Source organism: Phocoena phocoena, chromosome X (genome assembly GCF_963924675.1).
Source record: "Phocoena phocoena chromosome X, mPhoPho1.1, whole genome shotgun sequence".
Classification (NCBI taxonomy): domain Eukaryota; kingdom Metazoa; phylum Chordata; class Mammalia; order Artiodactyla; family Phocoenidae; genus Phocoena; species Phocoena phocoena.
The window spans coordinates 27,746,741-27,765,300 of NC_089240.1; the positions used below are offsets into that span (position 1 = coordinate 27,746,741).

Consider the following 18,560-nt stretch of genomic DNA (forward strand, 5'->3'; position numbering starts at 1 on the left):
ATCTTAGGAGCAGAAGGTTAAAGGAATCTGAAAGACTGGCGAGTTACCCAAGTAATACCAACACATATAAAGAGACTGGTAAATTTGTTTCAGAGTGAGATCCTTTTTCCTCACTACCCAACATGCGGGAAGCTTATGCAGGTCAGTGAGGAATAAATAAAGACGTTGCATCTGTGTGAGTCAGTATCTGACCCCCAAGACATATCTATACGTCTCCTCCTGCATGTTTATTATATTTATGACTATTTGCCTACTTAAGAATCCATCACGATGTTTCTCAAAGTGTAGTTCCCAGACCAGTGGCATCAGTATCACCAAGGAACTGCATCTGACAAAGATTCTCAGGTTATTCCGCCTACATTAGAGTTTGAGAAGCATGGCTCTACATGATGTATACTAGAATTGGGAATGGGTAAGTGTTAAGCCTAGAATTTTAATTCATTTCTATACTTATGGATATAACATTTATCTTTCAGTGATACAGCTTTATGAATAAACAGCTTCATGGATATAGCTTTTTTAAAAAAATATTTGTTTAATTTTGGCCGCATTGGGTCTTCGTTGCTGTGCGTGGGCTTTCTCTAGTGGCGGTGAGCGGGGGCTACTCTTCGTTGCAGTGCGTGGGCTTCTCATTGCGGTGGCTTCTCTTGTTGCAGAACACGGGCTCTAGGCACGTGGGCTTCTGTAGTTGCAGCACACGGGCTCGGTAGTTGTGGCTCGTGGGCTCTAGAGCGTAGGCTCAATAGTTGTGGCGCACGGGCTTAGTTGCTCCGTGGCATGTGGGATCTTCCCGGACCAGGGCTCGAATCCGTGTCCCCTGCATTGGCAGGCGGATTCTTAACCATTGTGCCACCAGGGAAGTCCGATATAGCTTTTTTGAGACAGAGAAGCAAGAAAGGCGGTTGTATTTTTTTTTAAGCCATGATCAGAAAAATGGTACTTTTTGAGTACTGCAAAAGGCAAGTGCACAGCATTTCTGAAAGTATCTGAAAATCCAGCCTGTTATTTTCTACAAACACTCACTGCCACCAAAGGTGGTAAGTTGCAAGTTCAAAACCTTCCTCATTTAACATCCATTGTTTCCACCCTGCATTCTGTCTGCCAATCAAACCCATCCCTTGGGCAATATAGTTGGTAAACCAGGTGGTTCATTCATTCACTTAAACAGAAGTTGTTTGAAAACTGTTAGAAGTGGTCCCATATTTCTCCTTCACACATACTGAGAAAGGGATGGTATCCGTGTGCAGGGCAGAGCTTTCTTTTGAGGGAAATTAAAAAACTAATGCTAACACTGTTTCAAATGTTCTCACATAACCTACTCTAATGTATCATTATGTAAACTTGCTCTTAACGGAGAATGGAAGACTGGTAAGTAAAAAATTAAAACTGTAGTGCAATGAAAGCATGATTTTAACAAAGTATAAAAATGGTTGAGGGTGACTAAATGGCTTTTAAAGGTATATTTGACCAATAGAATGATCAAGGAAAGGATAGGTCTGCTTTTGGAGAAGATGGTATAATATTAGTGAATGGAAAATAGAACTGGGAACCCTTTAATTCCTATTGGGTTTGTTTCTGTATGTAAAGAGGGATGATATTCTGACTGCAAAGAATAAGACAAACAGCTATGAGAGGGAACTGGTGCCCAAGATGGGTAAAGAGATTAGAAAGTCCCCAGCTGCTCAGAATTGACTCTCTTGATCTAGATAAATTACATGTCAGGACACTAATGAGACCGGCAAGTCAAACAGCAAACCACGATGGGTGGTCTGGAAGACTGGAAAAGTGCAGTTTTTATTTTCTAAAGGAAAAATAAGGTGTGGGAATAAAATTTTAAGCTTCTAACTAGTTATTTAAGATTTGGTTAGAAAATGCAATGCAGGAAGAACCTACAAGCCTTCTTCAGTTAATGAAATATTTTGAAAGAATGGGAGCCAGTTGACACAAGTGCTTTAAAAAGACAAACCCTGTCATAGCCATTACGTATAGCTAGACTGATACACAGAGAAGGCAAATATTTACACAGCGGTTCCAAATTTTTTGAGAAAATTAAATCCGTACTTACTCTATAATTTGTCATCACATTGAGATTCTGTACAGGACTGTTTGCCAAAAAGGGCAAAGACCCATTCCTATGCAATTCAAAGGTTTGTTTTAATACTTTCAGGTTATAACCTCCAGACTAGAATCTATTTGTCATAAGGAAAATTCATTAAAATCCTTGTTAAAAAAACATTTTTTTTTAAACTTCAAGTTGTAAACTGTATTTGTATTAATAAGAAAAAGACCAATAACCTATAGGGGAAAAAATTGGAAATGAATGTAACGAACAGTGCACAGAAAAGGAAATTACAAATGACTGAAACATTTTGTGATTCTGAAAAAAGTTCAGCCTCACTCAAAAGAATGCAAATTAAAATGACAATGAGATGTCATTTTTTCTTGCTTAGCAAAGATCAAAAAGGTTGATGACAATGAGTTGGCAAAGGTGTCCGGGAAAAAACTTCATATTACTGATGGGAGTGCTCTATGAAGAGCAATTTGGCCATATTTACTAAAATAACAAATGCCATTTTGACCTAGTCATTTTACTGCTAGGAACTTAACCTATGGGGATACTAGCAATGTGAGAGATGACATGAGCATAAAGTTATACACTGTCATATTGTTGCAGGAGCAAAACCTGAAAACCAACTAAATGTTCATTAATTGGAACGTTGGTCAAATGAGTTGTGGTACGTCCTTAGAATACAATAGTATTCAACTGCAAAAATGAGAACATTCTTAAAGTGCTAATATGGAAAATAAGTGTCAGTATATAACATTAAGTGGGGAAAAAAACACTATTCAGAAACAGTGTTTATAGTATCCTACCAATTGTTTGGTTTTCTTTGTGCGTGTGTCTTTCTTTTTTAAAGAAGACAGGAGAAGGAAAGAATATATACACAAACACACACTCATGTCCTATCCTTGGAGTGCTATTGAAGAAACTGATAACCTTGGCACCTATGGGGAGAGAAACTGAGTGGATGAAAGATGGAGATTCAAGGGAGGATTTGAATTTTGTACCACAAGAAAGTATTATTTTTTCAATAAAGAAAATGATTTGCTCTTTTAAAGTTTGTCTTGAAGGATGAATTCATTTTCAACCTTATAATAAATAACCCAGTATGAACTTACTGACAGAGTACCAAGTCATTTTGTATAAAAGGACCATGCAGATTCTCTCAAAATTAGAAACAAAAATGAAATATGTAAACAAAAATAACAGCTTTACAAAATACTTACCCATACCACATGCAATAAATACAATACGACGACGTGATATATTCTATTGTGCCACACACTACTTATTTATTACGTTGATTTCATGACTTAGCAATGGGTCACCAGCAATAATTTGAAATACAGTTCTTTAAATTATCTCCTCCTCTTCATTCCTACCACCAAAGTCCTCATCCAGGACCATGTTGCTCCTCAACTACCTCAATCATCTCCTGACTGCTCTTCCTTTTTTGGTCTGACACTCCTCAAATTTGAGAGTTTGCCAGGCACCTCTCTTGAATAGCTCCCACATCTCTCGAAGATAATGTCTAAGCTCCTCAGTGGCATACAAGCCTCACCCAAACTGGGCTTACAACATCGTTGTATTTATTTTTCTTCCCATACTTCATGCCATTAATCACTTCATATCTTGGTTCTTATTGCCTCTTCTCTCCGGAACCCTTTTCCTTTCCCTCACACACATTTCACTTTATCAATTCCTACTCATCTTTTAAAGATCCAGTTCAGACATTACATCCTCCAGGAGCCTGTCTTGGGACCAGAGCTTCCCAAACTTTAGCAAGTGTAAGCATCTTTTGGAGGGCTTGTTAAAACAGTTTCTTGATCTTCACTCACATTTATTTTGATTCAAGAGGTGTATGGAGAGGCCCAAGGATTTACATTTCTAATAAGCTTCTAGGTGATGCTGCTGCTGGTCTAGGGAACCACACTTCATAGCTGTGCTCTAAATAATACCCCCACTGGGTTAGGTATCATTCTTCTGGGCTATCACAACATCCTATAAGTGTACTCACCACACTGCATTGTAAATGCTTCTGCATTGATTGCATTTAGTACACTGAGGTATATTTATATACCAACTCATCTCTAAGCAAATTGAGAATGAGGGCCACCTTAGCATAGGAGGATACTGTAGTTAATCAATAAATGGTTAGTTAGCTGAATGAAAACTTCATTAGCTTAGTCTCATGTTCTTCTTTCCTTAGAGAGGCTGATCAGGGATACAGGAAAATGAAGTTCATGTGCATTTCAGCAATATATTTGATAAAATCTCCAAATGACCATTTTCGGACGAAATGGGGCAATATGAACTGGGTACGAAATAAAGCAATTAGAGTTTGGTAACAAACTGAAAAACTGCCAAAGGAAATTGACGGTTGAATTGATGACAAAATAGAGGGAGGTTTCTACTGATGGGATAAAGGGCTCTGTCTTAGGATTCAATCTAGTTGAGAAATTTGTTTTCACAATGTAGATGAAGTTATAGAAGGCCATGGACTGTGAGTAAGATAAACTTGGTGGAAGAAAAAAAAAAGATAAACTTGGTGGTGTTTTGACAGTTTAACAAGTGTCCAGCCAGGGTCTATGTTGCCCTTCTCCCCTTCTCACAGAATGTCAACCTCTCCTACAGTGGCAAACTTCAAACTGGGGTGTGCCCCTGGAGGGATACAAAGACTTTCCTAGGGATATATGAGCATAGATGGTGTTCGTGGAAGCAGTTTCCAGATTCTCAGCTTCTACAAGGGATTTGTCTGGGTTTGTTCTTGTAGTACATACATCATTCCAATTATCAGTCCTACTTTTTAGTTAATGATCGTCCTCCAACTTTACAAACTGATGTATCTCAATAGTGTATTTTACCTAAGACACATTTAAGCCAAATCGAAATAGAATTCAAAATATTAATGACTGAAATCCTCCTTTAATCAAGGTACCATCATACACTTACTCAGCCATCTCATTCATAGATTAATTTCCAAAAATCTACTGGGTATGTTTAATAATTATTTATCAAAAGTTACATATATTTAGGCAATTTGGTTATTACTAGTTATTGGTTATTACTAGTTATTTGGTTATTACTAGTTATTACTACTAAAATTAATACTTTTATTATTAATGATTGTAGCTATAACTCAATCTAAAGGATTTTTAAAAATACCGAGAACCTTGTAGTCACAGAATATTGTTTTAAAAATTGAATTTAAAACCACATGGGTGTATTTGTCATATAGAAGTATGACAGAATGGTTAATCAAAGACTTCATAGCATAAATATGTATTACATTAGGATACAACTCTTTGGGGAAGTGGACTGGAAATATGATTTAAAGAAGAAAGAGGACTGATAGGAAACTTCTAATTATTAATGATGACCTTGTTTTGTGTATTTTTATGTATTTATTTTTTTTGGCGGTACGCGGGCCTCTCACTGTTGTGGCCTCTCCCGTTGCGGCGCACAGGCTCCGGACGCGCAGGCTCAGCGGCCATGGCTCACGGGCCCAGCTGTCCCGCGGCATGTGGGATCTTCCCGGACCGGGGCACGAACCCGTGTCCCCTGCATCGGCAGGCGGACTCTCAACCACTGCACCACCAGGGAAGACCCTGTGTATTTTTTTTTTAAGTGGGTGATGGTAGATATCATATTGCTATGGTATTCGGATTCCACTGGATCCACTCAAAAGAGTAATGTAACACTTTTTAAGTGTCAATATTTACAATATGCCAAGGGAGGAAATGGATGTCAACTTTAAAACGTTCTAGCAGATACTCAGTTTTCTAAACTATTTTTAGAGGTTTATAAGCAGAATAGTCTGAATACCACTGTAATAGAGGTCTGGTTGGAGCCCTCCTCCTTGCCTTGGCAGGGAGGTTTGACCTCCTCCCCTCCCCCATAAGGAAGAGAACAGTAAAAGCCACACCTGCTTCTTCTTGGCCAATAAATTGTTAGTCTTACTTGAATTCTCCATTCCAGAAATTCTCAATTCAAGAAACTCTTTTCAAGTTTCTATTCTTCTCCTTATATAGGCAATTCCGTTTGGTGAATGATGAAACTCTCATGACTACCTGCAGTCTTTTTGGGGGTGGTTTTCTGGTAGCAACTTGCTGATTTCTTTTGAAAGAGGGAGTATTTTGCAAGCCTGATTTTTCTTTTTAAGGGCTCTTGTCAAAATTCCAGCTACAAAAGGAGAGTTCCCATTCACTGTCTTTTTTCTATTGCCTTAGGAAAATGTGTTCCCACCTCAGTGTTACCTTAATCCAATAGTGTCCCAGGGAAATTGGCTCGTGTTTTTCATTTTTTAGTGAACAGGAAAGTCAGGTTAAGGAGAGTAAGTGAGTTAAACAATGTCATAAAGCCAATAAGGGTCCGAGCTGGGATTCGAACTTGGGTCTTTTGTTTCTCTCCCCATTATCATGCTACTTCAACTCAGCGATGGATTTTGGAGTTGAGTAGAGGGGGTGGAAAGTAAGAGGAAGAATTCTGATTGCCCAGTGTTCAAAGAGAAAAGTTGATGCCTAATTTCACTCAAATATGGTACCCACAAACCTCAACAATCTTCAAGATTTTATCAGAGCCAGAATTATACTCTCGCCCAGAACCAACCTAAGCTCAGAGGAGTTTTAAATTTTCAAAAAACCTCTGTCTAGCTGCATAGTGAATGAGAATATTGTCTTTTTGTCAAATAGCTTTCACCCACTGCTTTTCAATACACATTCCATAGAAATATTTTCATACCTAATAGAAAACACTGAAACTTTTTTATTTCCTAAGAAAGAGGATTACAGGATTATTAGGCTAAGAGGTCAGTGTCCTCTTCCCTGTTCCTCACCTTCCCAACACTAGTCCTTCAAAAATAAAAGTAAACTAAATCAGCTATATTATTCAATTTAACATGAGCCAGTATACGTCTGTCTAAGGGAGTAAATATCTGAACTTGAATTATCTCACTCCAAACAATGAACTAGATGACATTAACCTCTGAAAAGCTGATTTTGTGAACTATCCACACTCCTGACTGATTGACTGGGGATCCATTGATCAGTCCAACTCAGAATCCAGTGCTTCCAAAGATGAGGCTGGGTTAGAGTCCCAGGCTTATTTGTGTGAAAGCTACCATTGGCTTAGACCATGGAAAATTCTCAATGAGATCTCATTCGGTTGAGCTTCAGTTCTTTGGTACTTAGAGTAGTCTTTCTCTGTAGAGATCTCGTTTGGGTTTTCTTTCTTTGTTGCCATTACTGCGGTTCCTCCCTTCTCCAGGGGAAATTCTCAGTCTTCTGATTCTCCTTCTCTGAAGACTACTACTATGGAGCTGTCCGCTTCTCTCCTTGTTGGCGTGATTTTACCAAAGATAATCTGGAATTTTCAATTGGCCTCTTTGGAAAACCTAGGATCTCCCTAAACTGGCTCACCTAAGACCTCTCCCTTCCCATCATCTCCACTGTTGTGTTCTCCTTTTAACACCTTCAATCTTCCCTTCAGCTCCCTTTAATTGTCCATCCCTCTGTCCACCCCTGTCAGGCTTTTCACTCGCCACTCCATCTCCCCAACTCCTTTTAGTCACTTAAGCTTTATGCTCCCCGCCCCCACAGGCCGCTCTCAAGGGATGTAGGAACCCCAGAAGTAACTACCTGAAGCTGAAAAGTCTACTTAGAGACAAACTAGATATTTTATACACTCAGATTGGCTCTGGAGACACCCCAGGTAGCCCCTTGGCATAACTTCAGTCACTCGCCCAGATTTGAGTCCACAGCTCCCACAAGATTACATATTAAGTCCAAAGAAAATCTTAAAAAATCTCCTCCCACAATTACTGGTGGGAAGTTTTAGCCCTCCTATTGAGCAGGTAACCTAATTTTATTTTCATAACATTTCCTAGTCTGCTACAAAACGCTAGTATGTGACAGTTCAAATTTATTTGCTTCCTGGTTTTCTCTGTTAAATAAAATTTACTAATGGTTAAAAGCTATTAATCAGTATACATAAATAAAATCTCTAGAAACAACAACTTTGTATGCATTGTATGCCAGGTATGTAGCATGCGTTTTTGTTAAGCAAGAAGGGAGTAATGTTGTCCTAAGGTAAAATGACGGCTTGTTCCAGAAGGGAAAAGAGAAGAAATGTAGGACAAAATCGGAACAGACACAGAAAGTTGTAGCTTTGTGGAAAAGGAATTTTATGTTATGTGGTCAAAGCTGGCTATGACTGGATGGATATATCTTTAAAGCTTTTAAAAGATGATTTTTAGTATCAACAGTATACTAATGCAAAACTGAATTTAATCTTCTCTTTATTAAAATGACAAAGTTTTCTTGTATTATTGGTCTGTTCCTAATAAGAGATTGTAAAAGGTTTCTCTTTACCTTTTGAGCAATCCACCTAGGCAACAATGATTCTCTGTCTTATGAGAATAATTCCCTGTGCTTTGTGTAGATTTTATCATGTCCTTGATTATTTAAGAGAATCGAGGCATCGCACTTTTGAAGGAGCCAAAGTCTTGTTCAATCATATCACCTCCTATATTTATTTCTGAAATCTTTTATTGTCACTTTGGTTAAATAGGTAGTCAAGCATCGTTTTGGTGACCCATGATCCTATTTCACCAAGTATTCAAACCTTTTCACATATTTGACAACCTTTGATATTTTGCCTTCCACAAATCAAATCCTAAATGAAATCTTGATCTCAAGCTGCCTTGAAAATCTCAAAGGATTTGTTCTCTCACCTTCTAAAAATAGATTAAGAATAATTAGGTTTATGTGATATGTTGAGTTGCATGTAGTGTATCCCTAGGTTATGGATCAAATGTTATTAATATAAATATTTCAGTACTTATATGAAGATCCTAGAAATGTGTTAATGCCCTTGCTGTTCATGGTATAACCTGGTGCTGCTCTGCCTAATATCAGACAATGACAGGATAATGTTATCAGTAGTAACTTCAGTTATTACATTAAAATGGTGTGTGCCACAAAAATAACATTTCCTTGTCAAATGAACTTTCATCAGATCTTTAACCATGATTGTGTGAAGCCTTCTGTCATTTACAGATATCTGTTGTTTTATTCGGAGGCTTCCCTGAAAGTGCTTCTTGTCAGTTACAGGCCAGAATGCTTACCGTCAAGAAAAAGGGACTATCTCCTAAACTCTTGGAAAGGACTACACCAGGGACTCTAGGGCACAGGCTTCTGAGAGCTTTGTTTAAATAACTTGTGGCCATACCACTGGACTGACTCAGGATTTCCAGAACTCTAGTGGAGAAGCTAATGGGTTTTAGGAAACTGCTAACCCGAGATCAGGTAAAACAAGAATCAATTACATAGAACTGAATGAACTCATGAAGTATGATTTGATTAGGGTTCTTTTGGGAATATGGTTGATGCTTTAATATTCCGTTTTCTTAACATTAAGAACTCCTTTTTCTTTTTACTTATCCTATCTATAAGTCATAGTAATTTAGTAGATTACATTTCTGTGGAGAGAAATGAAACATTTATCTTTTCTCCCTGCTCGATCCCTCCAGAACTCAAACTCTTATCAAGTATTCTTATTTTCATGGCAATATATTTATTTGCATAGGTTCAATAAGAATCTGTCCTTTATGTAACAGGACATAATTGAGAAAACTGATTATATAACCAAGGCTTTGACTGGAATGTCATATTTAAGAATGGTGTGCATAGAATCAGATATGACCAGACAGTTTTAGAAAACCATAGTTAATTTTATGGAAGGCCTTTTACAAAGCCCTCTTGGGAAAACTGGCCTAGTACCTGGCTTACAGGATGTCCAGCCTTACGGGTGAATATGGAAGGTCACTTCCTGGCAGGCCCAGGAAAACTTAGGATATTTTAAGGACTTCAAGAATAGAAGAATTCACCCAAATCTATAGGCATGGCAGGTAAAATGTGATTTCAAGTTCTTGGCTTGGCTTCTTAATCTCATGAGGCTTTAAAAGTCAAAACTGAAATTCCTTATGAAAATTTTCAGCAAAACAAACTTTAAAAGGCCTATGTGGTAAATTATTATTCCTGCTGCATCTGTGTAAATAAAGAGCTCAGCCTTATTTTGTAAACAAGAATAATCTTACTTTGAGTACCTTTGATCAAATGGGAGGTTACTGTACGGAAAATTTTTATGTTTCAATAGAAAACTATAGCATACCTTTGTGGGTTATCAGATTCTGGCCCTGTTCATTGCCTTTGAGCTATTTTACTTTTCTTTGTAGAGTACATGATTTTGTTACCTACCCGTAAATTGGACTGGATCCTGCTGTCTTACAGTTATTACCAGATTTTCAATTATTCTCATTTCCTTCAATATCTGGCCACAGCTCTCCAAATTAATGTTTCCAATCTTTCTCCCACTCTCCTGTCTTGGCATGACTGAGAACCAAAAGCTGACTGTCCAGATCCTTATTGAGAGTCTACCTTGTCTTGGAGCTAAACTTTTCCCCCCAGGCTCTAAAGAAGCCCTGAGAACTGAAGCTGAATAACTTGAAATATACTTCAAAAGAGCGTGTGGGCTACTCAGGAAGGTCACCAGAACTCCCACATCTTTCATGCTCTGCCCCAGGAAATAACCATGACTGTGGACAATCTTACTAAAACCTCTCTGATGTCTGTGCCATCACCAAAAACATTCAAGCTGCAAACCAAGAAATCCATCAAATGGCCACTGCCATCCTCACTCCATTATCTAAAAATGCTTCCAGCACAACATCTAGGAATTTTCTTAAGTGGCTACCCTCTGGCCTCAGAAACTTGGTTTACAGTCTGCTCTAACAATTAATTTTTCTTCTTCTTACCTGCACAAAAAGCTCCCTCATTAAATACCTGATTGCTCACACCATCCAGCAAATATCCTCTACACCCAAGTCTCAGAGTCAGTTCAACTACTCTTTCAACAACAGAAAGCTTCTAAAATGAACTACATGGAGTAACTTTCCTAAGTTGTTCAATCAGAAACCTAGTTTCCCTTGAACAAAAAAGGGACTGACAAAGATGGCTGTAACATTCTCCTTTAGCTTAAAATTTAGATAGGTTTCCTCCTGATTATAGGACTGATACCTCTTTTCTTAGCACATTTACTTTAGAAAACTTTCTATCATAAATTCCTTCTCTGCCCTTTTGAGATGTAGATCTTTTACAACCCAGGAATAGCCTTTTCAAGGACCTGGGAGCCATCCTTTTGAAGTGTAAACATCCAGAAGGATAGTACCCTATCTCCTAGTCTCTGTGGGAAGACAGTAGTTTACCTTCAATAAGCGACAGCTAGCAAACACAGATGGCCTAATCACAAGAACCAACCTCCCTGTTAATGTCCTCTAGTACTTCTCCCCTAGCTCATCCCAACGCTTAAAATCTTTCTTGCCTTTTCTTTCAATGGAGTTGAGTTCAATCTCTCTCCCCTATTGCAATAGTCTTGAATAAAGTCTTACTTGCGTATTAAGTCGTCCCATGCAATTTTTCCTTGACAACACTCACAGCAATCTGAACACATGCAGAGAAGGATTTTGGTGTTCAGATACTTTAACATTCAGTCACTACAATTGTGTCCTTTGGTACTTTTCAGTGTGGATTTGACATCACAGACAATTAAGTGTCTTACATGGTAAGGAAGAGTCAGTACAACACTGTCATGCTTTTTGATGGACCACAGGTGGAAAGTCATTCTTGAAGGGAGGAAAAAAACCCTCCTTGTCATCAATGAGCATAATATAGTCAGTCAGACAACATAAAATTATGTGCCCCCTCCCCACCTCATATTTAAATTAAAGGTTTGGGGGCCTTCCCTGGTGGTCCAGTGGTTAAGACTGCACTTCCAATACAAGGGGCACGTGTCTGATCCCTGGTCAGGGAACAAAGATCCCACACGCCACATAGCACGGCCAAAATAAATAAATAAATAAATTTTTAAAAAGTTTGGAAAGCAGTAGTTAGGCAGTTTCATGTCAGGTAAGTAGTGTATCTCCAGGTCATTACTGAAAGCATTCATTAAAGATTAAAAGCATAAGACCCTTCATAGAAAATTTAACTGGTTCCTGGTTCTTAGCATTCAATTATCATCTCTTTAATCTAAAATCAACATATTTGGTGTCTAAGTTGAGGGTACATTTGAAAATCAAAATTCAAAGGCATGCCTAGTTCTACTGGGCTGACTGATGGGAAAGGGCTGTGATTACGCCTCATTTTCACCCTCTACATCACTATGTCATTGATCATGTTTCTCAGCTTGCTAAGGGTTCTGTGAGGTGATTTTCAAGATGAATATTGCTATTTGCAGGATTTCCTGAATAAGAATATTTCGGGAGTAAATTGCACAAACCAAGCGATGTGTAGTCAATTTTCACTCCAGAATAAACAATGTATTAGAGCAGAGCCCTAAAGGCTTTTTTTATTTGGGTTTCATTACGCAGTTAGCTGCATTTCATCAGTAAGCATGAAGTACCAAGCAGGCGAAACCAAGGCTCACAGCGGATATTACATATTTTTCTAACAGGTGCTCAGAGTGACTAGAGAAAACAAATCACCTGGATGGCAAGGCCTTAGGCCCTTTTTTTCAGAGGAAGCCATGGCCACCATGGCCAGATAAGGACAATTTCTTTAAATTTAGGAAACAGAGACTGCTTGTGCATCTACTTTCTTTGCATTAACTCATTCCTAAGTTTTTTTTTAAAGGCGTTTCTCTCTCTGTGTGAAAAAATGGGCATGTCCTCAAAGCTGTATACAAACTTTTTGGTTTCCAGTAGTTTGAAGTTAAGCCAAGTCCATTTTCCCATATTTCTTTAACTGAGAAAAAAGTTTAATCTCTAAGCAGAGGGCTATAGAGGGCTGTACAGATTAAAACCGCATATCTTTTAGCAGAAGAACTCTGTGCAATCTTAATAAATAATTCATTAGACAGTGACTATAGATAGAAGCTAGACAAAGAAGGATAAAGAACTGGGCAGGCTAGTAAATTATTCACACAGGCCACTATTTCCTGATTACAAGTTAGGGGTCTGAGAATCATAGGAAGAATTTTTTGAGTCATCATGTATATGATTTTATGGTTTTTTGTTTTTTTTTTTTTGCCTTGGATACAGCCACAAGCAGAAGAAAAAGGCTAAAGGAATATTTTTGAAATCTACACTCCAGAGATGAAAAACTCAGGATATGCACAGAGGACTGAAGCCAAGGAGTTTTACTGCCAGGGAAAAAGCAGCTGCCTCTCTCCTCAGTGATTTAGACTGAGCTGCAGGAGGGCAAATATCATGACTCCTGAAACTATACACAGCAGTGAGAGTGGTGTCTTGGAGCTTTAATAAAGGAAAGTGATTAACACAGCTGAGAGTAGCTTTCATGCTAAACTGCAGGGACCCATTTGGCAGGAACATATGGGCCGTGGACAAAGGCTCAATGAAAGTTTTTAATATTTGAGCACTATTCTGGGGTACACACATTGGGGCTAAAGTTACTTTGGTTGAGTCAACAACATCCATTTGTATCAGAGGATTTTGTTATCTTTTCTCTTAAATATATTCCATGTAGAGAGAAAGCTCACATTGAATATATTTTTCGTTATTTTAGTGAAGAAGCACATTCTAACTGAAGATTGTATTTAAATCTGAGTGCTTTTATATCTGAGTTCCAAAAAACTATTTCTGGTTGGGAATAAAGAGTTTATGGCCTTTCCTCTTGTCACACTAAATCAAGAGATATTTAAGAATATACTCGATCCAAGATAATTGAGAATCTGGCTGAGGTTATTGTTCATTGGACCAAGTAACTGTCCTTCTTTGTTGAGATTATTTATTGAGTAATAAAAAATCAGTATCGATGAGATGCAGTTGCACTGGAGAAGGGGTGCTAGTCAAATACCTCTGAGGACACTAGGTGCTAGTTAGGTGGAAAAACTGAAAGGATACCAGAACTGATGGCTTCCCTGCATGATGATGTGCTTTGCACTCACCCAGTCTTGTCCCTGTGACCACACATGACTCAAATGCAGGGTGACGGGTCCATCAGAAGCTGCACCTTGGTGTCAAGACCTCCACTCTGTCATCACTGCGCTGGCTATGTTTTCACTTGTCCTGTATACTTTCTTAAAGTTAACTAAATTTGTTCTGGTTAAAAACCTATTGTGACTTGAATTTAATTGTCAAACTGAACCCAAGACCATGCCACTGGTTAAGTAGCCTGGGTTTTGCACTGGTGAAATGATGTCTACTTGTGACTTATCATCAGCTCTGGTGGGTAGCTATCAGAATGGGAGATGTAAACATGTCAAGAAGAAGTAAGGTAAAAAGTAGTGCAGTGCACTTTGCAAATATAAGTCATTTTAGGTGTGGCAAACCTTTCTGTATCTCTTTCCTTTCCTCACTCAAGTACATCCTTCCTAAATGTTCATTAACTCTTCTCTAAAAGATCCTCACACTTGCTTTTATCCTTATCTCCTAGCAAAACACCAACTAGGTAGTGATAAAACCATTAGGTTGTTATAGTCCTGGAAAGCAAATAAATTGAATAATTTGGGTCAATGAATTAAAAGAAAAAACGTTTCTCAAAGATATTATTTAACTTATTTAGTCTGAAGTTACCCATCATTACATTAATTAATAGGCTGTGCTTTCAATTGAACTGGTTTATGTGATTGGCCACTTAATGTGGTTGGCCCATAGGAGATGCAAAAAAATAGGGAATTATATTGGGACAAATCCTTGAAATGGGCTCCTGGGAAGGGAGAAAAGATAGGAACAATCAATGTGTACAGGGACACTAAGAGGAGGAGATGGTGGTGCCCAACTGGCATGTTTGTCTGGAGCCCTAAGCTTACCTATAGCATCTCATTACCATTCTAGGTGCCTCATTAACATCTTTATTCATTGATTTAAAAATGCTAACAAGTACCCACCATACACTGAGCCCTGGGATGGGGGTGTTCAGAAATGAGTGGGACAGGGAGATAAGTAAGAAGATGCCCTCTGCATTCAAAGAACAGTGGGATGAGGTACTCAGGTCTCTAAAATTTAAGTGTCAATCAATGTACAAAGACTATAGGAGATGGATACAGAGGTTTATAAGCAATCCTAAAAGGGTTTTTCACTCTACTAGGGGTATGTAAGAAGGCTTTGAAGAAGCAATGACATTGAATTCAGTCTTAAAGGATGGAGGAAAATTCATCATGCCAAAAAATGAGACAGAAGTCATTTAAAGAAGAGAGAAGATCAAGAACACAGACATGGCATGAAACCACATGCGTATAAAGATACTATAAAATTTGTTGTATCTAGAATACAAGAGGAGATTGTTGGCAGAATAAGAGGATACCAAGGTAAACTGGAGTCAGTCTGACAGGGTTTTATAATGTCTACTAAGGAGTCTATACTTCACTTTGTAGGCACTTAGTGTCCAAAATGACTTCAGTTTTAGATAAGGAGTCTACAAACATATTAAGTACAATTCAAGTAGGGATGGAAAATGGATCGTAGTAACAAGTATAATGAAGACATTCTGGTGATATGAGTTTAATGAAACATCACTGCTAGTAAATGCCAGAAGAAAAAACAAAAAATGCTACTCAAGTAATAATAATTATTATTATTAGCATTATAACAACGATGATGGTGATGATGATAACAAATGAGAAATTTATTTCAGTGATATTGCCACTCTTGAAAAATAATATTTAGAGCAAAAAGTCTTTACCTTAATGTCAAATGGTCCTGTTTGATTTGGTTGGTTGTAAATTTCCAACTGATTCCTAATAGGAGACAGCCACAGAAGCAGATGATTTAATTGCTCTTCAAGCTGTCCAAGGTCTTTTATGTGAGCCTCAATTTCTCCTTGTTTCTCAGGTAATACTCTAGAAACCTATAGGGAAAAACAAAGTAAAAGAGTCTCATGATTTAAAAAAAAAAGGCAAAAGAATTGTTTTCAAAAGCTATTTGTTATGAAATGTTATAGAAATTTATGTAATTTGGTATTTTAACAGCATGATATTGATTACATACATATGTTACACATTAGGATTTAATTCATGTATTATAAATCATTGATTAACAGTCTTTCCAAAATTCTATACTTTGAAGACAATAAGCCTTTTATTGAAATACAAAACACACACCCACACAAATGCACACCCAACTCTGACCGACGAAAGTAACAAAGTGTATTCTTCACTTACCCACTCATTCATTAAACATAATGGTGTCTTGTATATTATATGCCAGACTCTCTGCCTTTATACTTGTTTCTAACTTTCTTTTATGTTAAGGAAAATTGTACAAGGAAATTCTTTTATGCACATAGAAGACTGGTGAGGTAAGCATTTTTGGGATCTGTAGTTTGCGAGCTCTAGTATAACCAAATAAAACAGAATCAGATGATTGGAATGAAAAGTAAAAAGAACATCTGAATTAGAGTAAACTATCATGGAATGATTATAAGTGATTTTTATTAAGGGCTTACTATGTGTCATGCAACCGTGTCTGGAAGTTTCACATTTATTGTCTTCGTTAATCTGCCCAACAACTCTATCATACAGATACTATTATCCCAATTTTATAACCTTCTATAATTTTATCCCTGGTTGAAAACCGTAAATAACTTGGGAAGCAGTGTGGTATGCTGTTCAACATTGTGAGGTCTAGAGTTACGCTGCTTGGTTTTAAATTGGGGTTCTGGAATACCCTGGCAGTCCAATGGTTAGGACTCTGTGCTTCCACTGCAGGGGACATGGGTTCGATCCCTGGTCTGGGAAGCAAGATCCCGCATGCCCCGCAGCCAAAAAAAAAAAAAAAAAAAAAAAAAAATTGTTCCATCCCTTTTGTTAACACTTTAGCCAAGTTTTCTTTAACTCCCAATGCCTTCTCTTATAGAATGAGGACAATGATAGTACCTGCTTCATAGAGTCATAGTAAGGATTAAATAAAGTAATCCATGTAAATAGTTTACAGCAATATTCTGCATGACAGTGAATGATAATAAAATCATTCAATGTTGGTGATTATTGCTCCAACTCAAGTGTATGCAGAGAGACAGATAAGCAAGAGTAAAGCCTTTTTCTTCAGATTACCAAGGGCTAAAACAGGTACGCAGGAATAAAGAGTGTGAACTTGCAATGGCAACTCTTTATATTATTAATTACACTCTACTAATAATATAAATATAATATTACATTGTAATATGAACATAAATGTTACAATATGCATCTATTATATACTATCATGATATTATGAGTAACAATAGAAAACATTTTAAAAGTAAACTAGATAAGCATACTAATATAGTAGCACATCATCTAACAATGCCCCATACTTTGGACCAATCGTTTCAGAAACTTCTAAAAGAGCTAACTAGTGAGCATTATATTCTTTATTTGGACCCAAGAGTTGTAGGGTGAAAAGGAGATACATTAGTGGACAAAATAACCAATCAATTAATTTACAGGGGAAAGAACATTATATAAGCTCTTATTATATGTGGACAACATGTATTTTGAAATATATTGTGAGTACATTTGTATATATTTTGTAAAATGCATGCAAATGCATGAGTAAAGGGTTAACGTCTAGCCTGGGCTGATGCAGGCCAGCCTGGGATTGACCTTAGGTTCCCACAACGATGTTTCCTTGGGACACTAACTTTAAGTTACTAGCTTCAAGATGAATGGGAAATGCTGGGTCTGGCTTGCTTGCTGTATAGGACTATGCCTGGATTGGAGAAGCTGTGAGTTGGTATTAGGACCTTGGGCCTATATGACTAAAATGGGATAAAAGACAGAAGGGAAATAGAGGCTGCGGCTTCAATTTAAAGTGACCTGCACAAACTCTGGTTTTCACCTCTGGTAGCTTTTCCCTGTGTGGATAAGGGGTCAAAAGAAGCAATGTGTGTGGGCAGCATGGAACGTCTGCCCATGAATAATGAATCATGATACTGTATCTGCTTTGTCTCACTTGTATCCTGCTATAAAGCCAAGTAAACATACTATTAGATGAAGGCCTATCTGAATTTCATGAGTTCTAACCCATAAGGACATCTACAGTGCTGAACTATATTTATACATGTATTGGGCTGGCCAAAAAGTTCGTTTGGGTTTTTCCGTAAGACGGATTTTTGGCCAATCCAATACGCGTATGTGAGTGTGTTATAGCTGATATCACAAATGTAATTCCATGCATATAATATAGAATCTAATAATGCCCATAACTTATCCTTTTCAGCATTTATAAGGAGGGAACTAAACAGTTTATTTTTATTGGATCATTTTCTACTCACAAGTAAATGTGAAAAGCATTTTATTGCTTCAATGTACAGCATCTGAGAGCCTCTAGATTCTGAAGCTACTGGAAATAATAGCCATCATACATTCCTAAAATCGAGTTGCAAACTCATTTTTATATCTGATCACCAAATAGTTCACGTTTCATTTAGGCTTTATATGTAAGTGCAGAAATCTGGATAACTTTTTTTTGTGTGTGTGTGGTACGCGGGCCTCTCACTGTTGTGGC

At 37.6% G+C, this 18,560-nt stretch overlaps 1 protein-coding gene across 2 annotated transcripts in view; it reads right to left on the reverse strand.

Annotated features, from left to right (window-relative positions):
- Window positions 1-18,560, reverse strand: part of DMD (dystrophin) — a 2,035,184-nt gene that overhangs the window by 762,867 nt on the left and 1,253,757 nt on the right. Inside the window, exon 48 of one of the 2 annotated variants that reach the window (XM_065901098.1) lies at window positions 15,757-15,921. In XM_065901098.1, the coding sequence (XP_065757170.1) occupies window positions 15,757-15,921 (165 nt within the window). Of the gene's footprint in view, window positions 1-15,756; window positions 15,922-18,560 lie in introns of those variants that run through there. The other variant, XM_065901100.1, reaches the window with a different exon arrangement.